The sequence below is a fragment of the Eutrema salsugineum genome, unplaced genomic scaffold (genome assembly GCF_000478725.1).
Source record: "Eutrema salsugineum unplaced genomic scaffold, Eutsalg1_0 scaffold_9, whole genome shotgun sequence".
Classification (NCBI taxonomy): domain Eukaryota; kingdom Viridiplantae; phylum Streptophyta; class Magnoliopsida; order Brassicales; family Brassicaceae; genus Eutrema; species Eutrema salsugineum.
This window is the reverse complement of record NW_006256342.1, coordinates 5209225-5223999: the sequence shown is the minus strand read 5'-3', so window position 1 is coordinate 5223999 and position 14775 is coordinate 5209225. Positions and strand designations below refer to the sequence as shown.

The following is a 14775-nucleotide window of genomic DNA, read 5'->3' as shown; positions in this document are numbered from 1 at the left end:
AGAAATGGAAAACAGAGGAAGGACTCTGGATTGGAGAATAGAACGCGATGAACTCATACGATCTGATGAAACGAGCTTTGCTCATGTGGAGTATCGGGCGAGAGTGGAAGTGAAACAATACGCACAAGACATGAAGAAGCTGAAGAGAGTGGTGCAGAAGCTGTATCCGAATGAGACCACTCAGCCTAAGGTTTTAGGACCAGCTGGTTTCTACGATGAGAAATGGTTCAATGAGTTTCTTCTTCACTCTGGTCGTGACGTCGTTGATGGACTCACGCACCATATCTATAACTTAGGCGCATGTGTTGACAAGACGCTGATCGACAAGATTCAAGATCCGTTTTTCTTGAGCCAAGTAGCCTAAGTTGGTAGACTCATCGACGCCGATACATATTAAGCAAGATTCCACAGTGTTTAATTTGTCTCTCTTAAAGACTTCAACGCTCCGGCTTGTGCTTGAAGAAGGCTTTGCTAGTGTTGGCTCTGTGTTAGGTTTGGTTATGGTGTTCTTATAATAAAGAAAATTAATTTGAAATGTTACGTAGGAAAATCCCATAAACTAACATGAATTGCTAAACAAATCTCACTTAAAGCAGAGAAAGAAGAAAAGGGTTACATAAGAGGGAACTTCTCTTCTGGAACAAGGAATCTATTAAAGTGGATAATCTCTTTTGAATTGGACTTGCTAATTAAAAGAGAATTGTTTTTTAGAAACCCTTTGCGAGACCTCAATTTATGGCTTCATTCAAAGGAAAGGTATCGCTTAAGCAGCCTTTCACAAACTACACCTTCCTTGCCTCCTAATGCGAGATATATCTATATATATATATATATGTCTGTTTTTTCGTAGAGTTTAATAACCGTGCTCTGATTTAGACAATTTCTGAAGGTAACGTTATACTCTATATATATTAGTTTATGGCACTATCCAAACGTTAAGATTCGATTCTGACAAACTATTGTGTTATGAATTTAACCAGGAGCAGCGAACCTGCACCTATGGGACCTGCGTTGGATCTATGGAAGGAAACAGAGATAGGCAAAACGAGAAAGAAGTGTGTGTTAATGTTTTCTTTCTCGGTTGTTCTGTTTAGATACAATTTGCTTCCAAGGCACCTAAAATGGGTTTGTGATTTGCAGGTACGAGAAGCTAAGTGAGAAGATTGTGTTATGGGAAGACAAGAGGAAGAAAAAGGCAAAGAGAAAGCTTCATCGAACAGAGGTGCCTCTTCCTTTTTTCTCTTTTCCACGGTTCCAAAAACTGATTCTTTCCGTAATAACTAAGAGTAATTCGATGTGATGAGTATGCAGAGAGGTGTAGAGAAGACAAAGATGAAGGCGATGCAGAGGTTCAGGGACGAAAATGAAAGCATAGAGATGATTGTCGCGAGTGCAAGAGCACATGCATATGAGAGTCGAGTAAAGGAAGAGTTGAAGGTTAAGGAGAAAGCAAACCTCATGAGAACAACTGGACGGAGTCCCTCTACTACATGCCTCTGAAATTCTGCAAGTTGCAGGAAATGTAACGCTGAACATACTTAACTGCTGATAATTATTGTCCAACATGTTAAATCCAGACACAATTAAGGTTTATTTCTAGAGTATTAGATAGATAACACACATGATCAATTACGTAACAAATCTGCAAACCAAAACTTCAGAAAGTTGCACAACAGTACTAGAACTCAAAATCACAAATACAATGCCCAATCTTGCAATAAACAATATTTTAAAAAGGTGCAAAACTACCACATATCATGAAAGCTTCAAACTTTATGCGCTCAGTATCATTCTCACGATGTTATTTCATTAACCAACCTTTCCAGAATAGGGTACGCAAAATATAGTACCATACCAGATGGAATTGCTAGAAGAACTGTGAGGAGGAAGTAAAGGGCAAGAATGATGAGGCTACTCGGTATAGCAAAGAATACGATCAGTAGGAAAATTATCACAAACGGAAGCTTGGAGGTGAAGGAGATGAAGAAATCAAGAGACTTATGAAAAGAAAAGTGTTGTCTGCTTGGTTGGCTACTATGGTGGTCATCATCATCATGATGTGACAAAAGTTGTGGAGCCTGGTTACGCCTTACAATCAGATTGCTGTTGCAGCAGTGGTTTCCCAGTGACATACTACACCTGGGAGACAAAACCGATTGCTGGTTATCACTGACCAATGAACCATGGCTTGTCCTGTCACCATTCAGACTCTCAACCATCCAGAGAAGGAAGAAATTCTTCCGAGGGAACTTCAGATTACCGTTGTATACAATCCTGAACGAAAGCAACTGACACCATGGGCAAGAGATGAAGAATGGGATCCTGATATCTTGGCTTGAGAGTCTTAAAACAGCAGATTGGAGACCAAACACACAGTTCTGGCAAAGAGTATGACCGCACCATAAGACATAAGGAACATTCTCGACGATGTTGAAAGATTCCCAACATATAGGGCATTCTAGTCCTTCATCATCCCTGCTAACATTTGAAACCTCGTCGTCTGAGCAATGTGAAGAGGCTTGAGCTTGATCTTTAGGGAACTTCTTCCCGATACTTCCAATGACATTCGATGCAAAGCTCCACATTTGATCAAACTTAGCCTGAGAATGGTCACCACAGTTTATAAACCCTGAGCCACTGTACCAACATTAACCAGTAACCCTTCCAGTTCCAGATTTAAAAGAGCTTCTTTGACAACAAGCCATCAGTTTTACAAACCTGGAATCCATTGTTATGTTAGCAATCAATATATATGAGAAAGTTCACACAAAAAGACCACCTTTTCAGAATATAATTGAACAGATAAGCATAAACTTGTGACATTAGAAGAAATGAAGGTACCTGAATTCTAAAAACTATTGGGGACATGTTCATGATTCAGATCAGAAGAATGGCGAACAAAAAAGAACAACGTATTTGCCTTTGAAAGCTCAATGTACGATACAGGGTAAATGCCAATAAAAAACAAATTCTTTAATTATCCTAATTTCGACCTTCAATATACTCATAAATTCACATTTAGATGCAGAAGACGAAATTGATCAAAAGAGCAACCTAGGTGTAAAAAGGTTCCGTAGCAGAATGAAAAATCACGGCGATTGAGATTTACTTACCGTTAAAACCTTCAATAATGGGTACAATGATTCTTCGAAGCGGAGATCGAGACGGGGAAGAGAAGAAGAGGAAGAAGAAGAAGAAAACGAAAGCCTCTCTCTCTCTCTCTCCCTCGTTGATCCGCCGTGATGCTTTTTTTGTTTTTTTGTTGTTGTTTTTAATGGCCAAAAAAAAAACCCAAAACGACGTCGCTTAGTTGGTAGATGAATTAACTAGCCAAACGAGTATTGACCAATGTGCACGTGCCAATGACAACTCCGTGACGGTTAAATTATCAATTTTGCAGAACCGACGGTTTTAACGGCTCTGACTTGGGAAATTTTGTTTTTTTTTTCGCGCGGTTGACTGTCAACACCTTCTGAATGAGTCAGAGGGTTTGGGCTGAGGTATATTCGCTTAAACGACAAAGTACAAACCCAATTTTGTATTTTTGTAATTTTCTCTCTCTGATTTTATTGTCTGAGGAGCTGTTTGATGTTTTGGCTACCTCATCGATCCATCTATCATCACAGTTGTAGAAAAATGTTCTCTCTCTAAGCTTCCCTTCGTTGGCACATGAAGTAGAATTTCAGATTTGGGAATTGTTTTGTGATCGAATTTCAGGTAAAGGCTCGTGCTTTGAATCGACGACTTCTCGTGTCTTCTCTTTATTTCTTCTGTTCGATTTTCCTGAAAATCTCAACGATTTGGATTCTAATTTCCGTCATCTCGCTGTTTCTCAATATTTGAAGTTTTCGTCTTTTCTTCTGATGTTGTTGTTGTACACTTTCTGGCAGTTTCGTTTTCTCGGGATGTGATTGATTTCATATTTTTGACTATGATTGATTTGGAATTATTAGGTTTTTTGTAATGCAATAGTTGTCTAATTTTGATGATTCGTTAATGGTAGTTGGGAATTTCATAACTTGTTGACTGAATTTCTGTTTTTTTTTCTTCATGTAAATGACCGTTCTTGTTACTTTCTTTTGTCTCCCATTTCCAGTGAATAAGCTTTTGGCAGGAACATACAAAGACTTGGCACTATCTTCTGCTACAATACTTGAATTTCCCAAGAAAAAATCCCTCTTTTCGAGGAGGAGGGGGAGAAGGTGGTTCTGGTTTGATCTGCAATGATGTATCAGGCCGTTCCCACGGCCACAACCACTCGTGGTGGCACTCCAACAGAGAGTGGCGATTACGTAGTGACCTTGGATCAAGTTCCAAGATGGAGTGATGTTGAGCAGAGGTCATCTCTGGAGGGTGAAACAGGAGATCAAGCACATTCTAATCCACGCTACGCAAACCCTTTGGCTTCTTCTTCTGAAGCAGGAAGCAGCGGCAATGGGATGGTGTCTAAGTTTCCTGTTGATCACGAGATTAACTCCAAGATATACCTCTGGAGAGGGGAACCGTGGAACCTTGAGGTTGATGCTGTTGTGAATTCGACAAATGAGGTAAGCTGGTGTCAGGGAGTTATATCTGCTTGCGAGTAAGTAAGTTGCTCTTCGTGTGCTGTCTTTTGATTTGGTTGATTTTTCTTGGTATTGGAGGACAGAACTTGGATGAGGCGCATAGCAGTCCTGGTTTACATGTTGCTGCTGGACCTGGCCTTGCAGAACAATGTGCTACACTGGTATAAACACTTACCTTCACTATTGCTTATAGTTTTTAGAGACTTTTTTTTATTGAAAAAGGGATTATATTAGATGGTTGGGTGAATAGGATTCTCTCGCTTATTCCTTCTTTCTTGGCAGGGTGGATGCCGGACAGGGATGGCGAAAGTAACAAATGCTTATGATCTACCAGCGAGGTAATTGGTGATGTAAAAGACAGTCTAAGATTCATTGTTTACTTAAGAGGGCTCAAAAAGAATGAAATTGTACTCCTTGAGTTCACTCTCTGCTATGTTTGTCAATTATCCTTGTCCCTATGCTAGAGCTGCTCCATTTTTGACTGTGTACAGTTTTTTCATGCTATGTGAGTGCTACGTCTTGTGATATCTGGGGACTTTTCAAAATTAAGGTGGATAGGCATGTTATCTCTTAAATAGCAAACATTCCGTTTTGACTGTGGAATAGGTTTGTCAATCTCTTAATCCGCAACTCCAAGAAATGATTTTTGGTTTCTTGTTCAGGAGGGTTATCCATACAGTAGGACCCAAGTATGCAGTAAAGTATCATACCGCAGCTGAGAATGCTCTAAGTCACTGCTATAGATCTTGTCTGGAGCTTCTTATAGACAATGGGCTTCAAAGGTGTGTGTAAAGAAATTCTTCAGTTTCTTTTTCTTTGCAACAATCAGATTCTTGAGTTCTGTTGTTGGTGTGAATTTCAAGAACTTACTTTTGGTTTACATACAATATTGCAGTATCGCTATGGGCTGTATATACACAGAGGCCAAAAATTATCCGCGAGAACCAGCTGCTCATGTTGCCATAAGTAGGATTTCTTGAACGGTCTCTTTGCTTTCGACAAATGACTTTCTTGTTTCCAACTCATGTTGTTGTGTGGTTTTCAGGAACTGTACGCCGCTTTCTGGAGAAGCAAAAAGATAAAATTAATGCTGTCGTTTTTTGTACCACCACATCCTCTGATACGGAGATTTACAAAAGGTATCTTGTATTCGATGCAGCTGGTTTGTGAGAACCTGTACCTATTTTGTGTTATCCCAATAGTCTATTTGCCCACTTATTGTTAACCGTAGCTTTCAGAATTATTCACATAAAGACTAAAGCATGTAACCGTTTCTAACTGAATATAAGTCGCACATACCTTAATTGCTTATAGTTATGTGATGCAGAAGCAATGTCGATCATTGCTAAAAGTTTGACTCTCTTAATATAGATTACTTCCACTTTACTTTCCTCGAGACGAGCACGAGGAAGAGGTTGCCATCTCAAAGCTCCCTGCTGATGTGGGGGATGAAAATGGTGAGACGGTTATAGACGAACGTAAAATCAGAATACAGGCATTGCCAAATAAACCTCCAGCGAGATCTTTTCCAGCCATGGTCGAGCGACCTGCCACTGATCTTGCTTTGGTACGAAGGTTGGTGAACTCTGACTGCTTCAGTTTTTTCAGTTTATTGTCCCCCTCTCTTTGCACTTTGTTGATACCTATATGATTTCAGGAACTCGAATCATCTTGATTCATATTTGGATCCCGCCTTCATGTCTTTGATTAAAGATCCAGATGAAAGGCGCAAAGAACAATGGGAGAAGACTGCACAAGCACAGAGTGGATTCAATTTTGTTAAATTGTTAGGATTTGGTGATCTGGGGGGACCCCCTCTCTCTGCTGCAGAGGAATACTCGCTTCATTCGCGATACCTAGCAAAAGCCAATTCTCTCAACCTTGCGGAAATTGCAGAGATGAAAATTGTGTATGACTTCTATGTCCTTGATTTCTTTCTCTCTCAGCCTTTGCCTCTTGAGAGCCACATGACTAATGACTACACGGACATTAATAAAGCCCGTTCTGTTTTCTTTCTTCAGGTACCGTGGTGGTGTTGACACCGAGGGTCATCCTGTAATGGTTGTTGTAGGAGCTCACTTTTTGCTGCGATGTCTTGATCTGGAGCGTTTTGTGCTTTATGTTATAAAGGTTAGTACACAATCATACGTCCTGATGATTCTCCAACTCACTGTAATACACCAGTTCTGTCTTTTAAATACTACCTTGTATTGATGCTCTTTGACTTGATCTGGTACAAATTTACAGGAATTTGAACCTTTGATACAAAAGCCTTACTCGATTGTCTATTTCCATTCTGCAGCATCTTTACAAGTGTAAGTGGATTCTTACTCTTGTTTAGTGGAAAATAAAAGACACTTTTTTTCTTTATAAACTGCAATAACATTTTTTGCTTTTACTGGTTCGATTTCGCCTTGTGCATAAACAGCCAACCAGATTTGGGATGGATGAAAAGATTACAACAGATACTTGGTCGCAAACACCAGCGTAACCTTCAGGTATGAAATCACACCTACTCAGTCTTCTTGGAGAGGAAAGTTCCTCCTTGTCCTAATCTTGATTATCTCTGCTTCGTCCAGGCCATCTATGTTCTTCATCCAACTTTCCACTTGAAGGCTACAGTCTTAGCTATGCAATTGTTTGTGGATAATGTGGTAAAGTCCTTAAAGTCCCAACCTTTTCCCCCAAGACTTAAACCATTCTAAAGAAGTCTAATTTGCGTCGTCTTTTCTTTCCTTGTTGCACCCAATAAAGGTTTGGAAGAAAGTTGTATATGCTGACCGACTTCTGCAGCTGTTCAAATATGTTCCTCGTGAGCAACTGACAATCCCAGACTTTGTTTTCCAGTTGAGTTTACTACTTCTCTTTTCACTCTCTGAAGTGTTCTTCAGTTGCTGGATTTGTTTGTAAATTACTGAGTGTTGTGTGAAAATTGACAGGCATGATCTTGAAGTTAATGGAGGAAAAGGTCTAATCGTTGACCCAAGAACAAAATACGTCTATCAACGGCCATGAACAAATCAAAGACAGTTACTTTATCCAGTCAATTTGTATGTGTTGCTGTTTTTTTTGTGCAAAAATTGTTTAATTCTTTCATGTTTGTCTCAGATTTTAGCTACCCTTTCGTGTTGATCCTGGGAGCAAAATAAAAACCTTCTCTTAGCTTTTAATGTAATCTATGTTTGAATCTTGTTAATAGTTTATAGCCAAAAATTTCTTCTTTTTCTCTCTCTCTCTCTACTGTTAATGTTCTTGATCAGCTGAAGATGACGCAGTACATGCCATTGTTTAGATCATGCTCGAACTTACGATCAGTAACCCAGCTCCATGCTCACCTCCTCGTCACCGGCCGTCTCCGTAGTGACCCTCTTCCTGTGACGAAGCTCATCGAATCCTACGCTTTCATGGGTTCTCCTGACTCGTCGAGGCTCGTCTTCGAAGCCTTTCCTTACCCTGATTCCTTCATGTACGGCGTTCTCATCAAATGCAACGTCTGGTCCCACTTACTCGACACGGCCATTGATCTCTACCACAGGTTGGTTTCAGAGAAGACCCAGATCAGCAAGTTCGTGTTTCCATCTGTTTTGAGGGCTTGTGCTGGCTCGAGGGATCATCTGGGTGTTGGTAAGAAAGTCCACGGGAGGATTATCAAGAGCGGTGTAGACGATGACGCTGTGATAGAGACGTCTCTGTTGTGTATGTATGGCCAAACGGGGAATTTAAGTGATGCGGAGAAGGTGTTCGACGGAATGCCTGTGAGAGACCTTGTGGCTTGGAGTACTCTTGTTTCTAGCTGTTTAGAGAATGGTGAGGTGGTGGAAGCATTGAGGATATTTAAGTGCATGGTGGATGATGGTGTCGAGCCTGATGCTGTGACGATGATCAGCGTGGTCGAAGGATGTGCTGAGCTTGGATGCTTGAGGATCGCCAAGTCAGTCCATGGCCATATAACGAGGAGAATGTTTGATTTCGATGAAACACTCTGCAATTCTCTGCTTACAATGTATAGTAAGTGCGGTGACTTGTTTAGCTCGGAGAGAATCTTTGAAAAGATGGTTAAGAAGAATGCTGTTTCGTGGACTGCTATGATCTCTAGTTACAATCGTGGCGGGTTCTTTGAAAAGGCACTGAGAAGTTTCAGTGTGATGTTGAAGTCTGGAATGGAGCCGAATTTGGTTACCCTTTATAGCGTTTTAAGCTCTTGTGGATTGGTAGGGTTAATTAGAGAAGGCAAGTCAGTCCATGGTTTTGCAGTTAGACGAGAGATGGATCCGAAGTACGAGTCCCTTTCTCCGGCCTTAGTCGAGCTGTACGCTGAATCCGGAAGACTAAGCGACTCTGAGACGGTTCTACGTGTAGTTGCTGATGGAAACATTGTGTCATGGAACTCTCTTATATCTCTATATGTACATAAAGGTATGAAAATTGAGGCATTGTGCTTGTTTAGACAGATGGTGACACGGCGAATAATACCTGACACATTCACTTTGGCGAGCTCAATCTCAGCATGCGAGAATGCAGTCCGGCTAGGGAAACAGATTCACGGACATGTTATAAGGACAGATGTTTCAGACGAGTTTGTGCAAAACTCGATGATCGACATGTACTCTAAGAGCGGGCTTGTGGATTTAGCGTGTGTGGTGTTTGATCAAATCAAGCATAGGAGCGTCGTGACATGGAACTCAATGCTCTGTGGGTTTGCTCAGAATGGTAACTCCTTAGAGGCGATTAACCTCTTTGACTATATGTATTGTAACTCTCTCGAGATGAACGAAGTTACATTTTTGGCGGTTATCCAAGCGTGCTCAAGCATAGGTTCACTGGAGAAAGGGAAATGGGTTCACCACAAGCTCATTCTTTGCGGTTTAAACGATCTTTACACTGATACAGCTCTAATCGACATGTATGCAAAATGTGGAGATCTCAACTCAGCTGAAACTGTCTTCAAGGCCATTTCGAGTAAGAGCATTGTGTCGTGGAGTAGTATGATCAACGCCTATGGAATGCACGGAAGGATAGGATCCGCCATATCTACATTCAATCAAATGGTGGAATCAGGAATGAAACCTAATGAAGTTGTCTTCATGAACATTCTCTCTGCTTGTGGTCACTCTGGTTCTGTCGAAGAAGGTAAATTCTACTTTAACTTGATGAAAAGTTTTGGCGTCTTACCAAACTCAGAGCATTTCGCCTGTTTCATCGACCTTTTGAGCCGTTCTGGTGATCTCAAAGAAGCATATAGAACCATCAAAGAGATGCCTTTTCTAGCTGATGCTAGCGTTTGGGGTTCTCTGGTCAATGGTTGCAGAATCCATCAAAGAATGGATATGGTCAAAGCCATAAAAGAAGATCTTTCGGATATTGTTACTGACGATACAGGATATTATACTCTCTTGTCCAATATATATGCTGAAGAAGGCGAATGGGAAGAATTTAGGAGAATGAGATCGGCTATGAAGAGTTCGAGTCTCAAGAAAGTTCCTGGGTACAGCGTGATCGAGATCGATCAAAAAGTTTTCAGATTCGGAGCTGGGGAAGAATCCTGTTTCGAAACAGAGGAAATCTACAGGTTTCTTGGGAATCTCCAGAATCTAACGCTTGAAGTAGATTATTTACAGATTAATGTGTGAAGAACATATCATAGATTCTTAACAGCATTGGTTAGTTAGAGCTCTACATGTAGGAATATATATTCTTGTGAGGCAATTGAAAACAGGGACGCAGATTTTGTAATAACCAACCAGGCTAATATAAAAACAATCATGTTTTTCTCTTTTCTTTGGCCCTTCTTTAGAGAGGACAAGATATACAAAAGGGCAACCAACACCCACAAACATGGAGTGATTGAGAATAATAAAACATCGATCTGTTTTGTCCACATTACTTTCTCTAGTTTTTTGTTTCCCTCTATAATGTTCCTCAAATCGTGAAAAACGGATTTCTTTACGAAAAACTTTATGTTAAGATCACTGTTGGGGGAGTACCTGCAGGGCATCTTTGTCGCCTTGGTCTTCTTGTTGCGTTCCCCCATCCCGTAAGGCTCCTATCTTCCAGTCCCACCATTTGTACACTGTTTCCATTTATTGGCTGCTCGAAAGACGAGCAAACCGGAGCTCTGTCAATGTTGCTGACCAGTCGTTTCCTTCCTCGACTAGACCCACCCCGGTTCGAGCTTCTTCGGGCCACTCCTGAGTTCCAATTGTAGCCTGTGGCTTTCACAAGTCCCCCAAACATTTGAAGATCTTCAGTTACTTCAAGCCTAGACAGAGAAGCAAGCCCAGGGAGAATATCCCTTTGGAAATCTCGCCTTGGTCTTCCTCTTCTTGCTTGTCCTCTTCTTGGTCGGTTAGCTGTGATGCCCATAGATTCCGTCCCATCGAAATTCAGATACTCCGGGACTAAAGGCGTTGGCATGTAGTCTTCTTCTTTGGTCTGGGGTAAGTTCAGAGTCATTGCCTCGAAGTAATCAAACTCCCCTGAGGAACATTCTTCACGGCAGACGCCTTCACAGTCTTTGGCTTCTAAACAAGTATCAAGCTTCTTCTCTAAATCATTGCCCCAAGAGGCTAATGTGTTCACAAACCAAGAGAGCGGGTCCTTAGCAACTGCATCGGTCGAAGACGAAGCAGCTTCATCAATATTACTGCAGTGGTGAGATAGTGAGATTGTGACTATAGCTTCTGCTGCTGACTTGATGAGTTCATCCACAGAGTCTCCAGCTTCAACTTTCTCTGCCAATTCCTGACCTTCTTCTTCACTCTCAATAGTCGGGGGAGCTTCCAGATCTATCAACGTAGTTGCTTTTGTTTCCACTCTTGGATTAGAACACACGCCGGAATCTTCACCCTCGCTAGCACATAAATTCAAATCAATGTAGTGCCTGTCCGTGGCAGCTTTTCTATCTTCTTTCTTATCCAGAACGACGGCTTCATAAACCGAGGCTTCACATGGCAAGTTGATATCGAGGTTTCTCTTCACGAATGTGCTTACTTCCTTGCGTTGATCAGTGATACACACAGAAGAAGGGATAAGGGAAGGGTGCTCCTCGTAATTAGAATGCTTCTGAGAGATTGAGAATCCAAGCATCTTTCTATTACTTTGTGAACCGGCCATTTCAACCTGTCCCAAGTTGGCATCATTAGAACATGAAAAAGACCTCAAACCGTTGTGAGGAGATAGATTATTCGAGCCGTCACCCGCTTCACTTCCATCCATGAATTGATTTGCAGAAGCATTCAAATCAAAACCACCATTGATTAGTCCATTTTTGTTAGGGGGCTTAGGTTTTATCCAGGGCAACCCAGCAGAGCAGTCCTGCATTTTTGGTCTTTGAAGGTTCCCATGCTTCAAAGCCTCACTCAAAGAACCATTTGTAACAGCTCCTTTTGTGCCGTTGTTAAGATGGTTAAATTTTCCGGATGGAAAATTAAAGGCAGATTCCTTCGACCCTGAAGAGAGTCCTTGGTAAAGCCCGCTTCTCATCTCAGAACTGGAATCTGCTCTTGCTTGTGTATTAAATTTCAAGAATGGATTCGTTTGAAGTGGCAAGGATTTCTGAACTGAGCTGCTGCTTTGGTTCTCCCATGATGAAATCCAATGGCTCCAGGGTCTGGCAGTTTCAGGGCGGTAGCCATGATACAAGCTTGGAGCATTAGATGCCACGCTTGATTCCACATAGCTATCATATGAAACTTCAGGATTCCTTTGACGAGCTTCCCATTCGCCCGATAACTTCCTCTGATCAGTTGAAGGATAGCCCAGAGGTTGAAATGCATTGTTAGAAAGAACTTGTACCGAATGGGAAGGCAGACATAACTTGTCCCTTGAAGTGCTTTTTCCGTGCCCTGTAAGCACGCAGCCACAGAAAAACATCAGAAGATAAGCAAAAATTGCTACACATTAGAAGCTACTGTATCACGGAGATGAAACTAAATGGAGCAGAAGGACGCAAAAACAAAAGTTAGAGAAACCAAATGAAAGTGAAGAACATGTGACTCGCCACATGATGAAAATTCTCACCTGCTTCTAGAACCATCCATCCATTTTGACTTGTACACTGGCCTTGCACATGTGCAACGTTTCTTCCATGAAGAGAATACATATCCCTGAAAGAAGGGACAGGTACTGATTGTTGGCATTGGACTGGCTCGTTCAAGTCAGTTAAACCATTTGAGTTCTTCATAACCAAAGAAGATCCAGAAGAAGCTTTGCCTCTTTCAAGGAACAGCTTTTCACCAACATCATTTCCTGCTTTTGACTGCTCGTAGGGTGGACAACTCGTGTTTTCACAATCCGTATCGAGATACTCGTCTGCTGGGAGCTGAAGATCAATCATTTTTCTCCTGACCTTCACAGGTCTAACCTCTACCACCTCCTCGCCCTTTGAACTAATCCCATTTTGCATAGGAACATTGCAAGCTTGAGAGCTGCTTCCTTCACCATTTCCCAAGAGAAATCCAGGCAGGTCACGTTTAATTGCACTTTCCGGTGTACGTTCAGACTGGTTCATATGGTCAACAAAGTTCTTTCCCTTTACTTCATCCATCAAGCTCTTCTGTGTTCTATACAAACGATGAAGCTCATAAACCTACACATAAACTCAAACAAGAAAAAGGTCAATGGTAAAACACATAAAGCAAACCCATTTGTGAGCAAAAGATGAAACCCATTAGATACCTGGTTCTTAAATACGGCCTCGTGCTCAAGCATTGTTTGTTTCAGGAGATCTCTCTCGTATCCAGAGTAAGATTCCGCTGCAGCTCTCACCGAGAAACCATTCTGATATTGCCCATATGGCAAATTCTTATCTCCACAGTACATTGACCAGCTACAACTGTTTGAATCTTCACTGTGATCCCTCATCGAGGGCAAGAAGCTTTCACAGTGAACCATTTCTCCCATTCCTCACAAAAAAAAAAACAATCTACGAAGTTTTAGCGAGAGATTTACAATGCCAGAAAGTCACCGACGATTATCATATCTGACTTATCAAGCTCAATAAATGAATGATCCGAGTAAGATTCTGCACAAAACGAAGCTAAAATTTAGCTCTAAAGAAAAAATTAGATAAACAAGTAGAAAAGGCAAATGTAGAAATTTTTTCCCGAGAAAATGGGAGTCTACGAAATCTACAATAAAATAAACAGAGAAGTCGCCATTACTGGTGAAGCTGAATCAAAGCGATGATCCATTGAGAAATCGATTTCTCGCAAACCGAAAAACTATAAAATAAAAAAAATAAAAAACTTGTTAAAAGAGAGAAAAAAAGAATCTGACAAAATTCACCGTACGATGAACAGTATGCAGAGGACAGAAGCTGAGATCGATTCAGTCAAAAATGCCTAACCTAATTCATCAATCAAAAAACAACATCACACAAAAATCCTTAGAAATATATTTGATCAGAGACAGATATGGAAAATCAGCTAGATTAAAATTTTTTTTTTTAAGTAGCAGAAATAATATAAACCACTTTGGAAAAAATGAAAATAAAGAAAAAAAATCGGAGGTAGAGACTTTTACCTCAGACCCACATCCTCTCTAATCGCTTCTTTGAACAGAGAAAAATCTTTAGCAGCGTAGATTATTGAAAACACTCACTCCCAAATCGGCGACAAAAATTATACAAATGAACAATATAGAAATAAAAGCCAAATTTATATTAAAAAAAAGTTTTGCGGAGATAATACTAAAAATAAGAAAGCGAATTTTTCCCAGAGAGAGAGAGAGAAAATCTAAGGAATAGTTAAAAACGAAGAGGAGACAAAGTGCGAAATAATGGAAACTCCATGGGAGAAGGAAAGGCAGCTCAGATCGTCATCGTCGTCGATCTCCCTGGGCTAACTCTAATCTCTCTCTCTCTAGAGCTATCTCTCTATCTGTCTCTCTCTCTCTTTCTCTCTGATTCTTAAAACGAAGAAAGCAAATAATAAAAAAGAATAAGAGCTTTTTATATTCTTTTTATTAATTTTCTCGGATTTGGTGTTTTCTCTTTCCATATAGAGTGAAGAGAGAGAAGTTCGGTGAAGTGAGAGAAAGAGAGAGATCCCGTAAAAAATTAAAATAAATAAATAAAATAGGGAGAAAATTATATGAAACGAACGACCCTTCTAACAACAGAGACGCGATATATTTGTCAACATCTAGTCTCTTTTTTTTTTCTTTTTGCTCTTTTGCTTCTCATCATTTTACATTTTTCCAGTATTTTTTT

At 40.6% G+C, this 14775-nt stretch overlaps 5 protein-coding genes across 11 annotated transcripts; 3 read left to right on the top strand and 2 right to left on the bottom strand.

Moving 5' to 3' along the window:
* Window positions 1-858: 858 nt before the first annotated feature.
* LOC18009476 (uncharacterized protein At3g61260) lies at window positions 859-1551 on the top strand. Its single transcript, XM_006390969.2, has 4 exons — window positions 859-889; window positions 981-1055; window positions 1141-1222; window positions 1312-1551. Exons 2-4 carry the CDS (start codon window positions 1000-1002, stop codon window positions 1498-1500), a joined length of 327 nt encoding a protein of 108 aa, XP_006391031.1. The 5' UTR covers window positions 859-889; window positions 981-999; the 3' UTR covers window positions 1501-1551.
* Window positions 1552-1654: 103 nt separating this feature from the next.
* Window positions 1655-3233, bottom strand: LOC18008209. The gene is made up of 2 exons (XM_006390968.2): window positions 3114-3233; window positions 1655-2718 (listed from the first exon to the last, which is right to left on the bottom strand). The coding sequence occupies exon 2, from the start codon at window positions 2583-2585 to the stop codon at window positions 1794-1796; it is 792 nt and encodes a 263-aa protein (XP_006391030.1). The 5' UTR covers window positions 2586-2718; window positions 3114-3233; the 3' UTR covers window positions 1655-1793.
* Window positions 3234-3545: 312 nt separating this feature from the next.
* Window positions 3546-7754, top strand: LOC18008212 (protein GDAP2 homolog). Its single transcript, XM_006390967.2, has 15 exons — window positions 3546-3717; window positions 4097-4547; window positions 4649-4726; window positions 4848-4903; window positions 5228-5347; window positions 5461-5531; window positions 5611-5704; window positions 5937-6140; window positions 6223-6474; window positions 6587-6695; window positions 6813-6880; window positions 6994-7063; window positions 7145-7219; window positions 7320-7411; window positions 7505-7754. Exons 2-15 carry the CDS (start codon window positions 4224-4226, stop codon window positions 7578-7580), a joined length of 1689 nt encoding a protein of 562 aa, XP_006391029.1. The 5' UTR covers window positions 3546-3717; window positions 4097-4223; the 3' UTR covers window positions 7581-7754.
* A 77-nt stretch (window positions 7755-7831) lies between these two features.
* LOC18008214 (putative pentatricopeptide repeat-containing protein At1g69350, mitochondrial) lies at window positions 7832-10296 on the top strand. The gene has a single exon (XM_006390966.2). The coding sequence runs from the start codon at window positions 7832-7834 to the stop codon at window positions 10193-10195; it is 2364 nt and encodes a 787-aa protein (XP_006391028.1). The 3' UTR covers window positions 10196-10296.
* On the bottom strand, window positions 10296-14481 carry LOC18008219. 7 transcript variants are annotated; one of them, XM_024151684.1, is made up of 5 exons: window positions 14088-14481; window positions 13856-13911; window positions 13242-13488; window positions 12585-13152; window positions 10296-12409 (listed from the first exon to the last, which is right to left on the bottom strand). In XM_024151684.1, the coding sequence occupies exons 3-5, from the start codon at window positions 13464-13466 to the stop codon at window positions 10521-10523; spliced, it is 2682 nt and encodes an 893-aa protein (XP_024007452.1). In that variant the 5' UTR covers window positions 13467-13488; window positions 13856-13911; window positions 14088-14481; the 3' UTR covers window positions 10296-10520. The 7 variants fall into 7 exon arrangements, with proteins under 7 accessions (XP_024007452.1, XP_024007421.1, XP_024007516.1 ...); XM_024151653.1 differs by having other exon boundaries at window positions 13242-13468; XM_024151748.1 differs by having other exon boundaries at window positions 13242-13468; window positions 13856-13906.
* Between the last annotated feature and the right edge of the window lie 294 nt (window positions 14482-14775).

Bases quoted from the DNA above. Each gene is read 5' to 3' on its own strand.
- LOC18009476 (XM_006390969.2), top strand. From the start codon at position 1,000: ATGGGACCTGCGTTGGATCTATGGAAGGAAACAGAGATAGGCAAAACG. The intron at 1,056-1,140 runs GTGTGTGTTAAT...TGTGATTTGCAG, and splicing joins ATAGGCAAAACGAGAAAGAA to GTACGAGAAGCTAAGTGAGA. The intron at 1,223-1,311 runs GTGCCTCTTCCT...ATGAGTATGCAG, and splicing joins GAAAGCTTCATCGAACAGAG to AGAGGTGTAGAGAAGACAAA.
- LOC18008209 (XM_006390968.2), bottom strand. From the start codon at position 2,585: ATGTGGAGCTTTGCATCGAATGTCATTGGAAGTATCGGGAAGAAGTTC.
- LOC18008212 (XM_006390967.2), top strand. From the start codon at position 4,224: ATGATGTATCAGGCCGTTCCCACGGCCACAACCACTCGTGGTGGCACT. The intron at 4,904-5,227 runs GTAATTGGTGAT...TTTCTTGTTCAG, and splicing joins GCTTATGATCTACCAGCGAG to GAGGGTTATCCATACAGTAG. The intron at 6,475-6,586 runs GTATGACTTCTA...TTCTTTCTTCAG, and splicing joins ATTGCAGAGATGAAAATTGT to GTACCGTGGTGGTGTTGACA.
- LOC18008214 (XM_006390966.2), top strand. From the start codon at position 7,832: ATGACGCAGTACATGCCATTGTTTAGATCATGCTCGAACTTACGATCA.
- LOC18008219 (XM_024151684.1), bottom strand. From the start codon at position 13,466: ATGGGAGAAATGGTTCACTGTGAAAGCTTCTTGCCCTCGATGAGGGAT. The intron at 13,153-13,241 runs GTATCTAATGGG...GTTTATGTGTAG, and splicing joins AGGCCGTATTTAAGAACCAG to GTTTATGAGCTTCATCGTTT. The intron at 12,410-12,584 runs GTGAGAATTTTC...GCGTGCTTACAG, and splicing joins ATGGATGGTTCTAGAAGCAG to GGCACGGAAAAAGCACTTCA.